Genomic DNA, 17,615 nt, shown 5'->3' on the forward strand with positions numbered 1-17,615 from the left:
GAAATTCCTCCCACTTTCCCCGCTTCCTGCCCCCATAGAGACCCATGAAGGCTTTCGTGCCTTTTCCTCCAGAATTGTTTTCCAGTTGAATGCCGGGCTGTTTCTGCCTGATTCCGCTTAACATACATCTTTTCAGAAACACGTTTTGAGTAAAAGCGGGAACCACCAGGACTTGGCCACTGTCACATCACTATTGTTTGTGGAGCAGAGAACAGTTCTTCCTTCTAAAAAAGTGTGTGTTTTAATCACTCAGTCATGTCCAACTCTTTGCGACACCATGGGCTATAGCCCACCAGGCTTCACTGTCCATGGAATTTTCCAGGCAAGAGCACTGGAGTGGGTAGCCATTCGCTTCTTTGAGGGATCTTCCTGACCCAGGCAAAGAACCTGGGTCTCGTGCACTGCCGGCAGATTCTTTACCATTTGAGCCACCAGGGAAGCCCTCTTCCTTCTAAAGCCCCCTGTTTTTAAGCAGGGAACAGCCACACGGGGTTCCATGGCGTGACGGAGGCTTCAGGGGGTATCTGAACTGCCGCAAAATCTAAAATGACCACACAACCTGTCCACTGGCTGAATTTGCACTTATCTCAATTTGGTAGAAATGCAAGCCTTTCCGTGTTTATTTCTGACAGAGATGGGGCACTGAAGTGACAGTTGTGTGCTCTGCTATGGGTGGGTGATTTGTGCCTGGCCCTGGCCCCTCCCCTCCAACTCCAGGATCCCTCCCGGGAGAAGGGTGTTCACTTTCACTTAAGCTCCAGCCGTGTGAGGGAGCAGAGGCACTTTATCCTTGGCTGCCTGAGTCGTCATAAACAGGGTAATCAGGTTTCTGCAGGGGGCCAGAGGGGCCTTCTCAGCCTGTAAATAGTCTTCTTGTGCCTGCCTAAGATGCACTTTGCCTGCTGACTGTCCCCATAAAGTCCCTTTGCAGTTTTCACAGACACCTTAGAGTTTATTTAGTGCTAGTGCCTCAGATGGGGCTTCCCTGGCTGGGGACGATATGCATTGTTTTTATGGTTTCTTTCCCACTAGAACCTTGCTCACCAGAAAGCGCGTGTAAATAAAGAAACCGAGGCACAGCGAAATAGAAATGTTGTGAGAAGCCAGAGGTTTAAGCCATAGGTTGCCCCTCAGATTGCTGGCTGTTTCTAGAACAACTGTCTCTCCACCCTGGCCTCTTAGGTCCTTGGCTCAGAGCACCCTGGTCTCCTGACCCCCCATAGACCATGAAGAGTAGTAACCGATGTGGCAAATACCCTTCCCCTCCTCCATCATTCCAGCTCTATCCTTGCTCTTGTCCCCTCGGCAAGGCTCACCTTGTGCGTTTTCGAAGAGAGCAAAGAATGAAGACGCAGAAGACTCGCACGAGCCTTTTTTTTTCTTTTTTGCTTACAAATCTGAATTTTTTTGTTGCTGCAAAAATAGTAAAATGATGTAAATATTAAACAGTAACAGAAGTATACAAAATAGAAAATCCAACCCTGTAGTGAAAACTAAAGGTAAATGTCTTCAGCTCTCACTGTCTGTCTCCAGCTAGTGTACCTGTGCGAATTTACTTACTGTAAGTATATACTTGGGGGAAAATCAGATCATGTTGTATTGTCTATAGAGGGACTTGGCTTTTTCACTATCTGCATGGTATGTTCAAATCAACCCCACGAGAAATAAACATTTTCCCTGTGTCTGTCCTCAGTTATGTTTAGCACAAACCCAGCAGAGGCCTATAAACTGTGTGCCAGGTGAAATTAGGTCACACCTAGAGGAGATGAGGCTGGAGCAGAGAAAATGGTTTATTGAAGAGCGACTCTATACTGTTAACTCTTAAAAGCAGATTGAGAGACTTCTCTCACCCTGGGGGCCTCTTGCCCAGAGCCACATTTTTATGACAGCTCTGTGAATTATTGAAACTGGGTCTGTTCTTTGAACTCATCTTCGAAGTCTGTTCCCTCTTGCATCAGAGGGCATTGAAAGGTCTCAGACTCTTCCTACACAAGTCTGCTCACATTTCCACCCATCCATAAAAGATCTGCGAGGAACTGGAGAGGCCTTAGACCCGGTCGTGTGAACCATTAGAAGCAGGGTCTGGTCTTGCTTTATTTATTTATGGCTGTGCTAGGTCTTCCTTTCTGTGCATGGGCTTCACTAGCTGCTGTGAGTGGGGGCTACTCTACTATTGTTGTGATGTGCGGGGCTCTTATTGCGGTGGCTTCTCTTGTTGCAGAGCACAGACTTCAGTAGTTGCAGCATGTGGGGCTCAGTGGTTGAGGCTCGTGGGCTCTAGAGCGCAGGCTCGGTGGTTGAGGCTCGTGGGCTCTAGAGCGCAGGCTCGGCGGTTGAGGCTCGTGGACTCTAGAGCTCAGGCTCAGTAGTTGCAGCACATGGGTTTAGTTGCCCTGAGGCATATGGAATCTTCCCCCACCAGGGATCGAACCCATGTCCCCTGCACTGGCAGGTGGATTCTTAAACACTGAACCACCGGGGAAATCCAGAAGCAGCATCCGGTTTTAAATGAGTGGCTCCAACGGATGAAAATGTACCCAGGGCCCTGATTACATGTGGGGGCATGCCATCTCATGCTAGCTTGTGAACTGACTGAAGCATCTCCTGGGCTGGTGATGGATGATTGTCCGTCCCCCCAGCTTAGTAATGCAGACTTCAGTTACCACCCAGACACCTTAGCTCTCTTAGAGACTTGACCTTGGACCAGAAAGTTTCAAATGCACCTGTCGCCTGTGTGCCTCCCGGGAGAGCATGAGTGGGTGGGATGTTAGCAGAGCCCATCACTACCAGGCTCACGATTCTAAGTCTAGCTGCTGCTCTGCCCCACAGCACATCTTTTAAAATTTACTTTTGTAATTTCAAATTTTAATTTAATTTAGACTTATGGAAAAGTTGCAAGAACGATATAAGAACCCCCATATACCTTTTACTTAGATTCACTACATTTTTACATTTTGGCTGATTTACTCTATCGTTCTTTCTCTGTGCTTCTCTTGTCTCTCTGTATCATCTGTCCTTCCATCCATCTGTCCGTCCATCCATCCAATGATCCGTATGCATGTTTCTCCTGAACTATTGGTGTCACTGTACCTCTTCACCCATGACTACATCAGCATGAATTTCCTAAGAGCACAGATGTTCTCTTACATCATCATAGTACAGTTACATTTTTCCCCCCTGTCCAGTAGCATCACGTGTGTGCATAATAAGTTGCTTCAGTCGTGTCCAACTCTTTGCAATCCAATGGACTGTAGCTTGCCAGGCTCCTCTGTCCATGGGATTTCCTAGGCAAGAATCCTAGAGTGGGTTGCCATGCTCTCCTCCAGGCGATCTTCCTGACCCAGGATCGAACCCGCATCTGTCTCTTATGTCTGTTTCATTTGCAGGTAGATTGTTTACCACTAGCGCCACCCGGGAAGCCCAGCACATTCTTGAACTGTTACAGGAAAGAAAGGAACAAGTATTTATTTACAGAAGCTTGCTGACACCAGGCTTTGCATGAAGACACTTTATATAGTAATACATGGTGGCATTTTTGTCCTATGGAGTCAGCTTTTATTTTCCCTGTTTTATAGAGAAGCAAAATCAGCTTGGAGAAGGTCAGTCCCTTGCTCGTGGCCGTCACTGGAGAGCAGGAACACTGGGGAGCAGACCCAGGTCTGTCTGGATGCTCCTAATGCCCTGGCCCTAGTGCCTGGAGGTCAGAGGCACACACCTGATGTGTCTGTCCTCAGGGTGGTAGCAGGCCCCTGTGTGTGTGTTTAGTTATCTCAGTGTATGAGCTCAACTCCTCTCGTTCCTTCAGATGGCACAGTCATTCAGGGGGGCAGACACCTTGGCAAGGTGCTCCCTGCTTGGAGCTTACCTTCAGTTCTGTAGAGAGGAGACCAAGACCAACACAGACAGGACTGTCTGAATGATGACTCCTTGTGCATGTGAAATGGCGTGCTGACATGGCTGATCACACAGAGTAGAAAGACAGGCATTACATTCATTGGGGCAGGGGGTGGAGAGATGCAGGTTTCCTGTGTTTGCCCAGCACAGTTGGGGAAACTTATCATTATCCTGGATCTTAGGGTTTAGCTTGGCAAGGGTTCTGAGACGAGTGGAATTTTAGAACGCTGAGCCACATAAGCATGGCTATTTTACATCTGACTTGAGACATGTAGACCAACTCCCTCAGACCAGACACTGGGGAACTCAGGCCCCAAAAGGAAAGCCAGTTTGTCCTTGTCATGCCCCTATTCGGTAGCTGAGCTGGGTCTGAAATCCAGTCAGTCCTCTGTCTTCCAAGTTCAGAGTTGTTTTTTTTTTTTACTACATCAGAAAGTCTTGCAGTTGTTACAGCCCAGACCCTTTTAAATTATTCACTCCTACCTCAAGCAGCCCCTGTCCTGCATTTTATGTTTGGCAAAGTACTATCTATTTGCCAAAGTACTATTAGTGAGTTTAGTGAGTAATTAACTAGTTACCTGTTTTTATTAATTTAAAGCGGATACAGGAGTCACCCTTTCTCATCAGCCTAGAGATCTAATCAAAGGTTTCCTTATTAGTAAAGAAACTCAAAGTATGATTTCAACTTGGGTTTTTTTAAATGTCAAAAGTAACCATCCCTTCAAAGACCCTTCAGGACTTGGGCTTCTTAGAGAACCCAGGTAGGGAATAACTGTAGAACATTGTGCTGCCTGCTCCAGGGCACTCAGGGTTGTCTGTGATCCTGGTGAGCAGACTTTAGAAGTACCACCTGGACCATATCCTCCCTTCCTCCCTCATCATTTAGATCTCCCATGGGACATAAGGCAAATAATAGCCATGTTTTATATGAACTATTTAAGGATGGACTAGAGTGATTATACATATAACTCTATGCCCTTTATGAATCAAATATGATTTTGAACCTAAGATATTTTAGATCACTCACAGAATGTAGGCTGAACTATCTTAAATCGAATATTTGCAAAAGAGCACAACACATAGAAAATGTTTCTAAGGACTTACCTGGTGATCCAGTGGTTAAGACTCTGCCTCCCAGTGCAGAGGGTACATCCATGAAATGTACTTTTTTAAAATATGTAAATAGGTACTTTATTTTTAAATTTTTTTCAAAATGAACAACTTTTCATTGAGGTGCAGTTGATTTACAGTGTAGTATTAGTGTCAGGTGTACAGCAAAGCGATTGTTTTATATATATTATATATAATATATAAATATATATAATATATATATTCTTTTCCAGACTTTTTCTTTTTTCTTTTTACTTTACAATACTGTATTGGTTTTGCCATACATTGACATGACTCTGCCACAGGTGTACATGAGTTCCCAATCCTGAAGCCCCCTCCCACCTCTCTCCCCATAGCATCTCTCTGGGTCATCCCAGTGCACCAGCCCCAAGCATTATAGGTTAAGATATTGAATATAGTTCCCTGTGCCATATAGTAGGTTCTTGATTTTTATCTATTGATTTTTTTTTAATAAAAATCTGTTAATCTCAAACTCCTTATTTATCCCTTCACCACTTTCCCCTTTGGTTGTCATGAGTTTGTTCTCCATGTCTGTGAGTCTATTTCTGTTTTGTGAGTAAAGTTCCTTTGTATCATTTGTGTAGATTCCACATATAAGTGATGGGATATTTGTCTTTCTCTGACTTCACTTAGTGTGATAGTCTCTAGGTCCATCCATGTTGCTGCAATGTACTTTTTAAATTTAAATGAAAACCTTAATTGAGACCCATTTATTTTGGCATCTTTGTAATCTGTCTGCAGCATGACTTCATCTTGTTCTTGGGTGACCTGCAGCAGTGAAGGTGTTTATTTTTCAGAGGCAAGCTCTGCCCTCAGCAGCAGTTGCTGCACTAACCCTCAGATAAAAGCCTCTTGAATTGCTCTTTTAATCTGCAGGAGACAATCGGGGAGGCGCTGGCCCTCATGCCCGGTCACTAGGCAACAGGACAGGCAAGGAGCTGGAGGGGCCCAGAACCTCCCTGCGTGTCTGCCCTGTAGTCTGAGCAAACATGAGCCCGAGCCGACCACAGCAGTCACGTGGACAGAAATGTGCCCAGCTAAGAGAAGCCGGCAGAGCACCCAGCCTCAGCCCTTTTGTTGATGAACTCAGAGGATTGGCAACTTCGCCCAGCCCAAGAGCTCAACTGGGTCGATATCTTGATGTGGCCCCCTCGCCCTAATGAGAGGCAAAGATCCTGCCTCTTAGCTTTCCTCCCATCACCTCTGGAGAAGGACACAGTTCTTCTGAGCCAGGCTCACACTCAAAGCCTCCCAGCTTATGGAGAGCTCTTTTTGCACCTTAGGGAGGCGCGCACATGCTCTGGGAGCCACCCGGGCCAGGCACGGAAGACTGTCCCCCTTTGGGAAATGCTTGACCTCTGGACACTGCAGAGAGGGAGGTCTGAAAGAGGCACATGGATTTCTCCAATTCAGGGCTGAACCATCCAAGGAAATTCTTGACTGACTCTAATTGTCCTCAGCCCAGATGAGAAAAATGAAGACTTTTCTTGGTAGAATTACCCAAGTATTAGACCCTGTTAGGGATGAGACCTCAGACTTCCCCATTGTATTACCATAGCTGAGTAGGACCTACATCAAATGTAATTAGATGTTGAAGTTCACTTTATCACAGAAGATGGTGATTATGCAAATATGGGCTATGCTATTAGTATGGGTTTCGAAAATTGCATCCTTCTCTTCCACTTTAGGTTGGCTTGTGGGTACTAATTCTTGAACCTCCTGGAGACTCCAGGCTGATTAAAGTTTGCACAGACCAAACAGACACACTTCCTCCCTCCAAGAGCTGTGATTAGGCCCAGGTCCTTGTTTCTGAACTGTGTTCCTTAGAGGCGCCTTTGGGACTGTTGGATGGAGGGTGGCAGCAGGGTGTTGGACCATAAGGTTTGTCTAAAGCAGCTCCTCTTTAGTTATTGAATATGTTGGGCTGGTGGGCAAGCTTTTGTTTGAAGAAAGGATTTCAGGGCTAACAAAGTGTTGAAAGCCACTGTCCTAACCCAAAGATTGTTGCTATGAACGTCTCTGTGTATGTATTAGGTTCACCAGTCCTTTCATGTTCTTTTTTTTAAATTGGGTTTTTTTAAAAAATTATAAGTCAAATAATACGAGGTATATAAGAAACAGGTTAAACGTCTCTCCCCTTATCCCTTGCAGTTCTGCTCTTTCAAGATAACCAGTACTGACAAGCTGATATGCACCCTCCCCTGTGTTTCTCTGTCTGTGCTGATATCCTTTAAAATGTTTCCGTTGTGAAAAATTTAAAACATACAAAGCAGCAGAAACGAGTGTAGTTAACCCATATGTACTGATCCCCCAGTTCCAATAATTATCAAGATTTTACAACACTTGCTTCATCTTTTTCTCATACATTTTTGGGTTTTTGTTTTGTTTTAGAAGAATAGTGTTATACTACATCTATACTTGGCAACTGTTTTTTACTTGATCTGTCTTAAAAATTTTGTCCTGATCAACTCATATACCACTTCCTCCTCATGGCTGCATAGTTTTCCATCATATGTGTGAACCATCAATCACTCAGTCATTATCCTATTCTTGGACATTCAGGCTGTTTCCAAAAGTTTTGGCAATAAGTTGTAAATTTATTATAATAAGCTAACTGTAATAAAAGTCCTTGTATGTATTTGCATATTGGTGAATATATTTCTGTAGGTAAGATTTCCAAAAGTGGGATTGTAGGATCCTGGGCTATATATTGAGTTGGCCAAAAAGTTTCCATAACATCTTATGGAAAAACTGAAAGGAAATTTTGGGCAAACCCTATATATTTTAAGCTTTGTCCAATATTTCCAAAGTATATTCTCAAAAGATTGTCAATATATAACTTCCTACAAGCAATGTATGGATATGCCCATTTCCCAGTCTCTTTATCAAGCCTGGATAGGATTGCTCATTAAAAATGTTATGAACTTCTGTGTAGAGATGGCATAAAATCAATGTTTCATATGTGTCTGCGAATGGATTCTTTTTCTGCATTTATTTTGTAAATTTTAGTTTTGCAGTCATTATTTGGGTGGGGGAGATAGCCATTAGGAGCACTTGGAATAGAGGGCAGGAAGGAAATGTCTTTTGAAGACCAACCGTGGGTCTTTGTTCCCATTAGTTTGCCCAGCGGAAAACAGGCGCCGGCCGCGTGGTCCATATCTGCAACCTACCGGAGGGAAGCTGCACAGAGAATGACGTCATTAACCTGGGGCTGCCCTTTGGCAAGGTCACTAATTACATCCTCATGAAGTCTACTAATCAGGTAGGTCTCGGCACATTCACACTGGTAGGTACCGGATAAACCACACACTGGTGGAAGGGAACTATATAATTTTTTTTTTTTTTAAGAAGCTGTTCGTAGCATAAAGGGATAATGCACAGCTGGCCTCCTGCTGGTGCAGCACCGAGATTCCCGTCATTGGTGCTGGTGTTTCGTTTCCTCTGGTTTCACTTTACCCTTCTTGTGATGGGCCCAGGCCTTTGCGAGTTACCTAGAGGTGAGGATGTGTTTTGGAATAAAGTATTCCTTAGCATAGAAAAGCCAGATGGTTCCTAAAACAGAAATCCAGGGACTCGAGTCTTTTCACTATATTACTCACCCCCTGAGCTAATGCTAGTCTTTCTCACCTTCTACATTTCTCATCTCTGATGGCATGTGGATTTTGAGCCAGCCAACAACTGACCGGGAAGAGGTATTTTCACCGATCCTTGGTGTTGACATCCGAGGCCCTTGTCTCTCGTAGCAGGAGAGTAGGTGGGAATTAATGGGTGCATGGTTAATCTAAGGAACTAAGAACCCTCAGCCCATGTGGATCGAGTCTTTGGGGGTTATGTTTGTCTTCATTTCTAAAGTCCGGAGAGGAATTTATACAGAGACTGGTCAGAAGTAAGAACATTTAGTCTTTTATTTCTAATGACTATTTTAACTTTAGGAATCAGAGGAACAGGCACAGGAGAAATTCTTTTCTTAAGTAAGGCACGAACTTTGGAAAATCAAAGCCACCTTGGATCATCAGGGGTCTTCCTCCATCAACTTGGGCTTAGACTACTCGTGTAGTCTCTTCATTCCTCCTTCTCAGAATTTTATTTTGGGCAAATTTCCAAAATTCAGCTTGCAACATAAATGCAGTGAGATTCCCTGGGTTCATTTTATTCCCATGTGACAGGTGAAAGCTAGAGGTGCTAAAATGTTGGTGTGAAGAATGAGGCACTTAGAGTCAGACAGATAGAGCTTATATTGTAGAATCTAAAATATACAACAAACTAGTATGTATAACATGAAAGAAGCAGACTCATAAATATAGAGAAACAACTAGTGGTTACTAATGGGGTGGGGGTAGGGGCACTATAGGTGGACCAGCGGGAGGTACAAACTATTGGGTGTAACATAGGCTGGGGGTGTATTATATGACCCAGACTATGCAGCCAATGTTGTGTCATAACTGTAAATGGAAAGTAATCTTTAAAAAGTGTATAAAAATAAAACATTTAAAAAAGAGGCACTTAGAAAGCTGAGTGGTAGATTTTGAAATAAAACTGTAAAGAACCCTGACTTCTTGGTCTCCCACCCTTCTGCCATGGACTGTGACAGCCACAGAGAAAGGCATGACTGAAATTCAAAAGCAAATGTGAGGGAAGTGGAGGGGATGAGCTTGTTTAGCCCACGCAGTTCAAGGACATGGGAGGTGAGGGCTCGCAGTGAGGGCTCCCTGGTCACAGACCATGTTTCCTTCTCAACATTGACATTAAGAAGTTGCGTTGATCAGTCAGTGGTCAATTGACCAGTTTGTTGCATCTTGATTATGGTATTAATACAAACCCATCGAATCTAAGATACAATAACAGTGACCAGTCTGTCACTGCAGCTCCTGGGGCAAACTGACAGGTCAGTCAAAACAGTCTATGAAGGGAGTTCACTGGTGGCCTAGTGGTTAGGATTCTGGCTTTCACTGGTATGGCCTAGGTTCAATCCCCGATCAGAGATCTGAAATCCTGCAAGCTGCTTAGTGTGGCCAAAAAAAAAGGTCTATGTAGAAACTCCCTGTATCATCAATTGAATGGAAAAGCCCGTTTCTTTGTAAAGGTTTTTATTAGAATAGTTAAAGAGGAGAAATACTGTGGAAACATAACTGTTTCCTCTCTCTCCAGCTCACAAAGACATGGCCTTCCTTCAAGCCTCAGAAACCCCCGGTGTTTTTAGAGTATTTCTTTCTTTGCTAAGAAATTGAGAGCTCAGATACCCAGGACTTGTGTCTGTCTCCTGCCATTGGCACCACTGACCAGCAAGTTTTGCAGGGATCAGCCCAAGGTCACTTGTGCAACAGGCTCAGTCCCTCCTCTCAGGGAACTGTGGGTTAATGGACCCTCCCAACCCAAGGGGCTCCTGTGGCATGTTGTAGCCACAGATGGACGTACGTAATTAAGAATAATGTTTGGTAACCATGGAGATCAGGAGAGGGGCCATCTTATAATGAGCTCTTTTGCTAAAGTTAATAAATAGGTCTCTTTGAACAGATGGGATCAAAGAGAGCTCTTTTCCTTGTATTGAAGTTTTTTCCTTTTTACTGAGGTATAAAACACATACTCTAAAATGCACTAATCTTAAGTGTGTGTGAGTGCTTAGTCACTCAGTTGTGTCCGACTCTTCATGACCCCATGGACTGTAGCCTGCTAGGCTCCTTTGTCCATGGGATTCTCCAGGCAAGAATACTGGAGTGGGTGGCCATTCCTTTCTCCAGGGGATCTTCCTGACCCAGGGATCGTACCTGGGTCACTTGCTTTGCAGGCAGATTCTTTGGCATCTGAGCCACTGGAGAGGCCCCAGTCTTAAGTGTACAACTCCATTCATTTTTTACATGTGTGTACTCAGTTATTCAGTTGTGTCCAACCCTTTGCAATCTGTTAGACTGTAACCCACCAGGCTCCTCTGTCCATGTCCTCTGTCCATTTCTTCAGGCAAGACTACTGGAGTGGGTTGCCATTTCCATCTCCAGTGGATCTTCCCGACCCAGGGATCAAACCCATATCTCCCGTGTCTCCTGTATTGCAGGCAGATTCTTTACCGCTGAGCCATCAGAGAAGCCCTTTTACATGTGTTGGTGGTGGTTTAGTCGTTAAGTTGTGCCCGACTCTTGCGACCCCATGGATTGTAGCCTGTCAGGCTCCTCTGTCCATGGGAGTCTCCAGGCATGAACACTGGAATGAGTTGCCCTGTCCTCCTGCAGGGGATCTTCCCAACCCAGGGATTAAACCCAGCCCTCCTGCATTGCAGGCAGATTCTTTACCATCTGAGCTACTAGGGATTACTGTGCAAATACAGATAGAGAACCTTTCCAGAACCCCAGAAGGTTTCCTCATTTCCCTTCCTAATCAGTATCCACCCCCAACCCCAAGGGAAACTCAACTCTAACTTTTACCAGCATCAATTTGTTCTGCCTGTTCTTGAACTTTATATACATGGAGTCACACCTTGTATGGAATTTCCTTTAAGACCATTCAAGTCAAGTCCAATGTCTATTCCTCCTTTCTTTCCTAGGCCTTTTTAGAGATGGCTTACACAGAGGCTGCCCAGGCCATGGTCCAGTATTACCAAGAAAAATCTGCCATGATCAATGGTGAGAAATTGCTTATTCGGATGTCCAAGAGATACAAGGAATTGCAGCTGAAGGTAAAGCACCCTCTCCTTCATTCAGTTGTTCAGCAAACATCAGCTGAGTGTCTCCTTGTCAGCCACTGGCCTGAGTGCTGGTGGGAAGGAGACAAAAAGATCCAAAAAGGATCCACTGCCTTTGAGGATATCACATGGGAAGGCAAACCCATTCTAACAAGGCAAGAAACGTGCTCACTGAGGTAAGGACAGGATGCAAAGGGGTGCTTGAGACAGGATGGCTACCTACCTGGGACCCAAGAACAATTTTAAGGGAAATCTTAAAAGATAAAGCAAGAGGGAAAGGTGGTTGCTTTTTCAGAGGTTAGAGTTCCAGGCATAAACCTGAATGTAACCTCCTTCTCTACTTAGGTTTTCAGTTACTTTTTTTTCCTCTGTCACCTCTTGATCTTTTATTCTTTCCTCCATCCTCTGTATTTATGCCTTAAGTGAAAGTCGCTCAGCCACGTCCGACTCTTTGCAACCCCGTGGACTTTACAGTCCATGGAATTCTCCAGGCCAGAATACTGGTGTCAGTAGCCTTTCCCTTCTCCAGGGACTCTTCCCAACCCAGGGATGGAACCCAGGTCTCCCAAATTGCAGGCAGATTCTTTACCAGCTGAGCCACCACGGAAGCCCCCATTTATGCCTTAAGGTCCATAGTAATTCTAAGCAGCACATGACTGAGCTGGCCATCGTCCAAACTCAGGATTGAACTGAGATCATTGCAGACAGGGCTTTTGTCTTTGTTTTAGCTTGTTCTACCTTTCTTTTTTCCTTTCTTTTTTGTTTTATTGTAAAGTACAACCAAAAAAAAAAATACTAATTTTGTATTGTACAGCTGAAAAAGTAATGATGGTGAACTTCCATAAACCCCGTAAAACCACCACCAAAGTCAAGAAATGGTACACAGACAGCACCCAGAAACTCCCATGAGTCCTTTTTATGTTAACTCTTCTTTCCACTTTCCTGACTCTAATCATTTCCTTGCTTTTCCGTTTATTATTTACTTCCTCTCCATGCCTTCCTTAACATTGTAGTTTAGTTTTGCCTATTGTTGCGTTTTTTGTGAATGGAATCATACTGTATTCTTTCATTCAACATTATGCCATCTATGTTGGGTGTATCTATTTTCACTGCTATGCAAATTTCCATTGTATGAGTATAGATTTGTTTATCCATTCCACTGTTGATGGACATTTGGGTTATTTCCACTTTTAGGGCAGTAGGGACAGAGCTACTGTGAACATTTTCAAACATGTTATTTCAGTACCCATGTACACGAGTGTACAATTAGGGGAACTATGCACCTAGAATTGGTGGATCACCAGGCATGCTTACCCTCAGCTTTGCTGGATGATAGCATTCCTACTCGGAGAAGGCAATGGCACCCCACTCCAGTACTCTTGCCTGGAAAATCCCATGGATGGAGGAGCCTGGTAGGCTGCAGTCCATGGGGTCGCTAAGAGTCAGACACGACTGAGCGACTTCACTTTCACTTTTCACTTTCATGCATTGGAGAAGGAAATGGCAACCCACTCCAGTGTTCTTGCCTGGAGAATCCCAGGGACGGGGGAGCCTGGAGGGCTGCCATCTGTGGGGTCGCACAGAGTCGGGCATGACTGAAGCGACTTAGCAGCAGCAGCAGCAGCAGCCGCATTCCTACCAGTAGTGTCTGAGAGTTTTCATCAGCTCCGCTTCTTGCGAATTCTTCGTCTTGTGCAACTTTTTTGCCCCTCTGAGGAAGAGTGTGATGGTTTATCATGGCTTCATTTTTTATTTTCCGTGTTAACAGAAGCTGAGCAATTTCTCATGTGTTTGTTGGTTATTCCACCTAGATCTTCTCTGGTAGGAAATTTTAAAGTCATTTACCCATGCATTTGTTTTAGATTGTATCTTCCTATTGGTTTGCAGGAGTTCTCTTGACTGGAGCACTGAGTCCATTTGGATTTGTTGTAATTAATGCCATATTTGTGGTTAAATCTAACTTTTTATTTTGTACTTTCTACTGTCTTATTTAATAGGGATTTTCTGGTTCACTTCAGCTCATTCCACATTTACTGAGGGTCCATTTTGCTCAAGACTTGCAGCCCTTAATCAGCCTTCAAGGCTCAAATCAGAACACAAAGGGTTAGCAGCTTTTTCTAGCTAGGACAAGCATTCTGACAAGTCTACATATGTAGATTGGTAATACGTCAACCAGTTGCCAAAGTCCTAATTTTGCTTTGCTTGCATTATTGCTTCTGAAGTTCCTTTGCCAACAATTCAGCTTCAGGCAGAACCTGGCATTCTTTTCCCAGCTCATGAAAGCCTGTTGCTTTTCTCAGACAAGTAAAAGATCCTGCCCTATTCTGTACCCAAAGTTCTTGTTCTCCCTGATTCTGCCCTGGGGGCTAGAATTGAATTTCTGCACTGAATTCATAGTGGAGCTTTGGTCTCCAAATGAGATGTTGTCATAAGGCTCTAGTTAGGATTAACTGCAGTCCTCTGCTTCTTAAAGTACCAAGGCACCGAGGTCCCTTATCAAGGGAGGTCTTTTGTGGTGGTGCAAAAACTATAGGTTAAATGGGTCAGATGATCAAAGTTTGCATTCAGCTAATGTTCACTGAGTGCTCATTGTGAGTGGGAACTGGGCCATGAATATGGTGGCAGCAGGTCTGTAGAGGAGCTCACAGGCTGGTGGGAGGAAGAGCACATAAACAGAACCATCAGCAACCATGTGACCTACAGCAGATTGGAGGGTGGTAGCACCAGCCTAGCCTCTACCCCTTCCTGCTTTGATAACCTTGGACAAATTGCTTAACCTCTGTGAACCTCAGGTTCCAGATCAGTAAAGGACTATATACCTTGTGTTCTTTCGTTTTAAGAATTTTTTTTTTCACACGTGGTCTCCTTGAGTCTCACAATCACCCTCCCCTGTGACGTGTGTAGGGTGGATAATAACAGTAATTAAAATAGTACAACAATAATAATGAGACTATGTGCCTTTAATTGAGTCCTGGGTCAACTAATGTGCCAAGCACTTTAAGATACTATCTACTGTGATCCTGACATCAGTCCTGTCGGACAGGTATTATTATCAGTTCTACAGACAAGGAAACTGAGCCTCATAGAAGTTTGGTGACTGGCCTGAAATCACAGTTACTGGAAGAGTCATGATTGTATCTTAGGGCTGTTTTGGTTTTGCACTCTGTGTGCGTCTCCATATTGTGTTTTTATGATCTCCGTTGTCCATGTGAAAAAAAAGAGAAATCAGATAATTTGCTTGTAGTCATCCAGTCATTAAGCTGCAGAGATAGTATTCTAACAGAGCTTCTCAAACTTCAGTGTGCGTACACATGCCTTGTGGATCTTGTTGAAATTTCTGATTCAGTAGGTCTGGGTCAGGGCTGTGATTCTGCATGTCTCACAGGCTCCCAGGAGACATCAATGTTTCTGGTCCTTGTAGCACACTCTCTCTAAGTGGCCAGAACACGTGGATCCTGACCTTTAGCGAGGATTTTGTGCTCCCCAAGTAGTCACACTGCCTCTACGTGAAAGCATCTTAGAGCATGTTTCAATTACATAGTAACGGGTGTATTATGGTCCCCATGTTGACATGAATCAGCTTGGACTTCCTCTGCAAGTCCAAGTCCTTCTTTTATCTCCATTAAATCATACTGGCTAATATAAATGAAAGAATTTATTGGCTCATGGAACTGAAAAAAACAAGAGCAGCCCTGGGTTGCAGGCATGGCTGGATTCAGGACCCAAGTGCTATCATTCGGACTTGGTTTCTGTTCCCTTGGCCTTGTTGCTGGGGTCTCCCTGGGCTGGGCCCCGACAGCCCCCGGCTCTCTCCTCTAGGTGGTGTGATGGCTTCAGTGACTCCAGCATCTTTGGCTCCTCAGCCTCCCATTTTCCTTCACCGAGAGAAAGCCAGAGTTTTCCTAGTGGTACCAGGGAAGTCCCTCTGATACATGCGTTTCCCTGAGCCAGTCCTTGTAGCTGTGGTGTGATTGGTCAAACCATGTCACCTGCATCCTGGGAGCAGGCTGGGGACAGGGGATGGTTCCTGGGGAGGCAGACAGCAAGTCATTGTGTCCATATACGTCTCTGGGCCAAAGGGCCACCACGTGGGGCCCCACCCGGGCTTGCAGAGGTCGGGGAGACTTTGATTGGTCTTTCTCCTGTAATTTTACCTTTTGCTCACCAGACAAAGTGGAGGAGGAAGAAGGAGAGATTTTTATTTTAAGGCATTTCTCCTCTCCTCTCAAATATTTCCTCATGTTGGTAATCTTGTCTCACTCTTTGTGGCTGAGATTCTGTTCCTCAGGGCATTTGGGACAGAAACTTTCACACAATAAGTGTCCTACAAATGTGTGAAATGAGTGAGAAAATCTGAAAGAATGATAAAAAGTGAGTGTTTTCCTTCCTGCAGACCTGCATGAGAAGACTGATTATTCAAAGTCCTCTTGCCCAGAGACTCTCACCAGGTAGACTGGGGCGTGACTGAGGCTCCCGGGTGGTTTGGGAACAGTGGGCCTGTTTTCAGAGCCATTGGTCTTGCCAGCCTCCTACGCACAGAGACGGTCTTTGGCCCTGGGAAGCAGTCTTGTGAGTGATCCATGATCTCTTGGTTAAGGCGAATAAATCAGTAAATGATGACTGAGGGTCTTTTCCATGTAAGATGTAGTGCCAAGAGTAACAGTGAGCATGCGAGAGGTCCTCACTTGGGGGAAAGTTTGCTATCTCACTGGCAGAGAAGCTAATCTCATGATTTAAACCTGAGTGCATCCGTTCCAAGTTCCTAGAAGATCAGTGGCAAAAGGCACTATGACTTGGTTGTGTCAAGAAGGGGAGAGATTCCTGAGTAGAGCCTTGAAGGATGAGGCAACTAAACAGAGAGGGGGCCTCCGGGCAGGAGGTGGGTGAGATGTAGAGTCTGGAAAGCACAGTGGTACAGAAATAATCAGGGATGCTGTGACAGTATGTGGCTGTGACAAGTTCAGGGCTCATCTGCAAGGTGTCAGCATCTTCCTAAGGTTCTTGAGACAAATGAAACAGCCCAGGAGGGGTTAGGAGGCACGAAACTCTCTAGCGGCTTCTTTTACGCTGGCCCAGCACTCTGTGGCCTTTATCAGGACAGCACTCTCTGCCCTGAGGCTCTCACTGGATGCCAGGTGGGCCTCATTATCTCATCTTTATAGGTGGAGAAGGTGAGTCTCCCACAGGCAACAAGCCATGACCCCAGGTGACCCTGCCAGCTGGCAGCAGGGCTGGGCTGCTCTTCCTGGGTGGAGATTCTCCATCCACGGAGACTCCCTGTGAGATCATACTTCCCTGGGACTGTATGGGGCTTGGAATCTCACTCTTGCTTTAAAGCAGCAAGATGTGTTGACAGAGAGCATTGTAAATGGTCCCCTGGGGGCTGGTTGACAGTGGAAATGGATTCACCGTTGGGGTGTGTGTTAATATACCATCCTCTGCACTTCCGTGTGTGTTTGAAGTATTCTACAATAAAAAGGTGTATCCAAACATCATCACACACCTACTCCATCCTCTTCTTTTCCCACTCCTCTGCAGTGATTATGGTTTTCTTTTACCTGCTTCCTTTATACCTTTAACCACACGATCATGAGGCCAGGCCTGAAGAGGAAGGTTGAGAGAGGATTTTCTTAGAGTTGTGAAAAGTTGATTCTGTTATTTGAAAGCCTTTGGCCACTTCTGACTCCTTCTCAGATGGCAGCTGGCAGGCTGTTTGGGCCAGAGAGTGCCAATAGTTTGGAATTATCACTTAAAATAGAGGAACTGACCTCCAGTCCTTGGAGTGGGGAGTCATGGTGCCTGTGACCGCCATCTCCAGCATATAGTATTTGCAGATTGTTGTGGCCTTTCTCTGCAACCCATCCCTCCAACTCTCCAGCCAGTCATCGTGCCATGAAACTCATCGTTCCATGGGGGG

The 17,615-nt window shown here is 44.9% G+C and overlaps 1 protein-coding gene across 1 annotated transcript in view; it reads left to right on the forward strand.

Annotated features, from left to right (window-relative positions):
* Window positions 1-17,615, forward strand: part of RBM20 (RNA binding motif protein 20) — a 190,016-nt gene that overhangs the window by 144,828 nt on the left and 27,573 nt on the right. Inside the window, exons 6-7 of the mRNA XM_069567084.1 lie at window positions 8,144-8,287; window positions 11,561-11,692. Coding sequence (XP_069423185.1) covers window positions 8,144-8,287; window positions 11,561-11,692 — 276 coding nt within the window. The remainder of the gene's footprint in view (window positions 1-8,143; window positions 8,288-11,560; window positions 11,693-17,615) is intronic.

Source organism: Ovis canadensis, chromosome 22, assembly GCF_042477335.2.
Source record: "Ovis canadensis isolate MfBH-ARS-UI-01 breed Bighorn chromosome 22, ARS-UI_OviCan_v2, whole genome shotgun sequence".
Classification (NCBI taxonomy): Eukaryota; Metazoa; Chordata; class Mammalia; order Artiodactyla; family Bovidae; genus Ovis; species Ovis canadensis.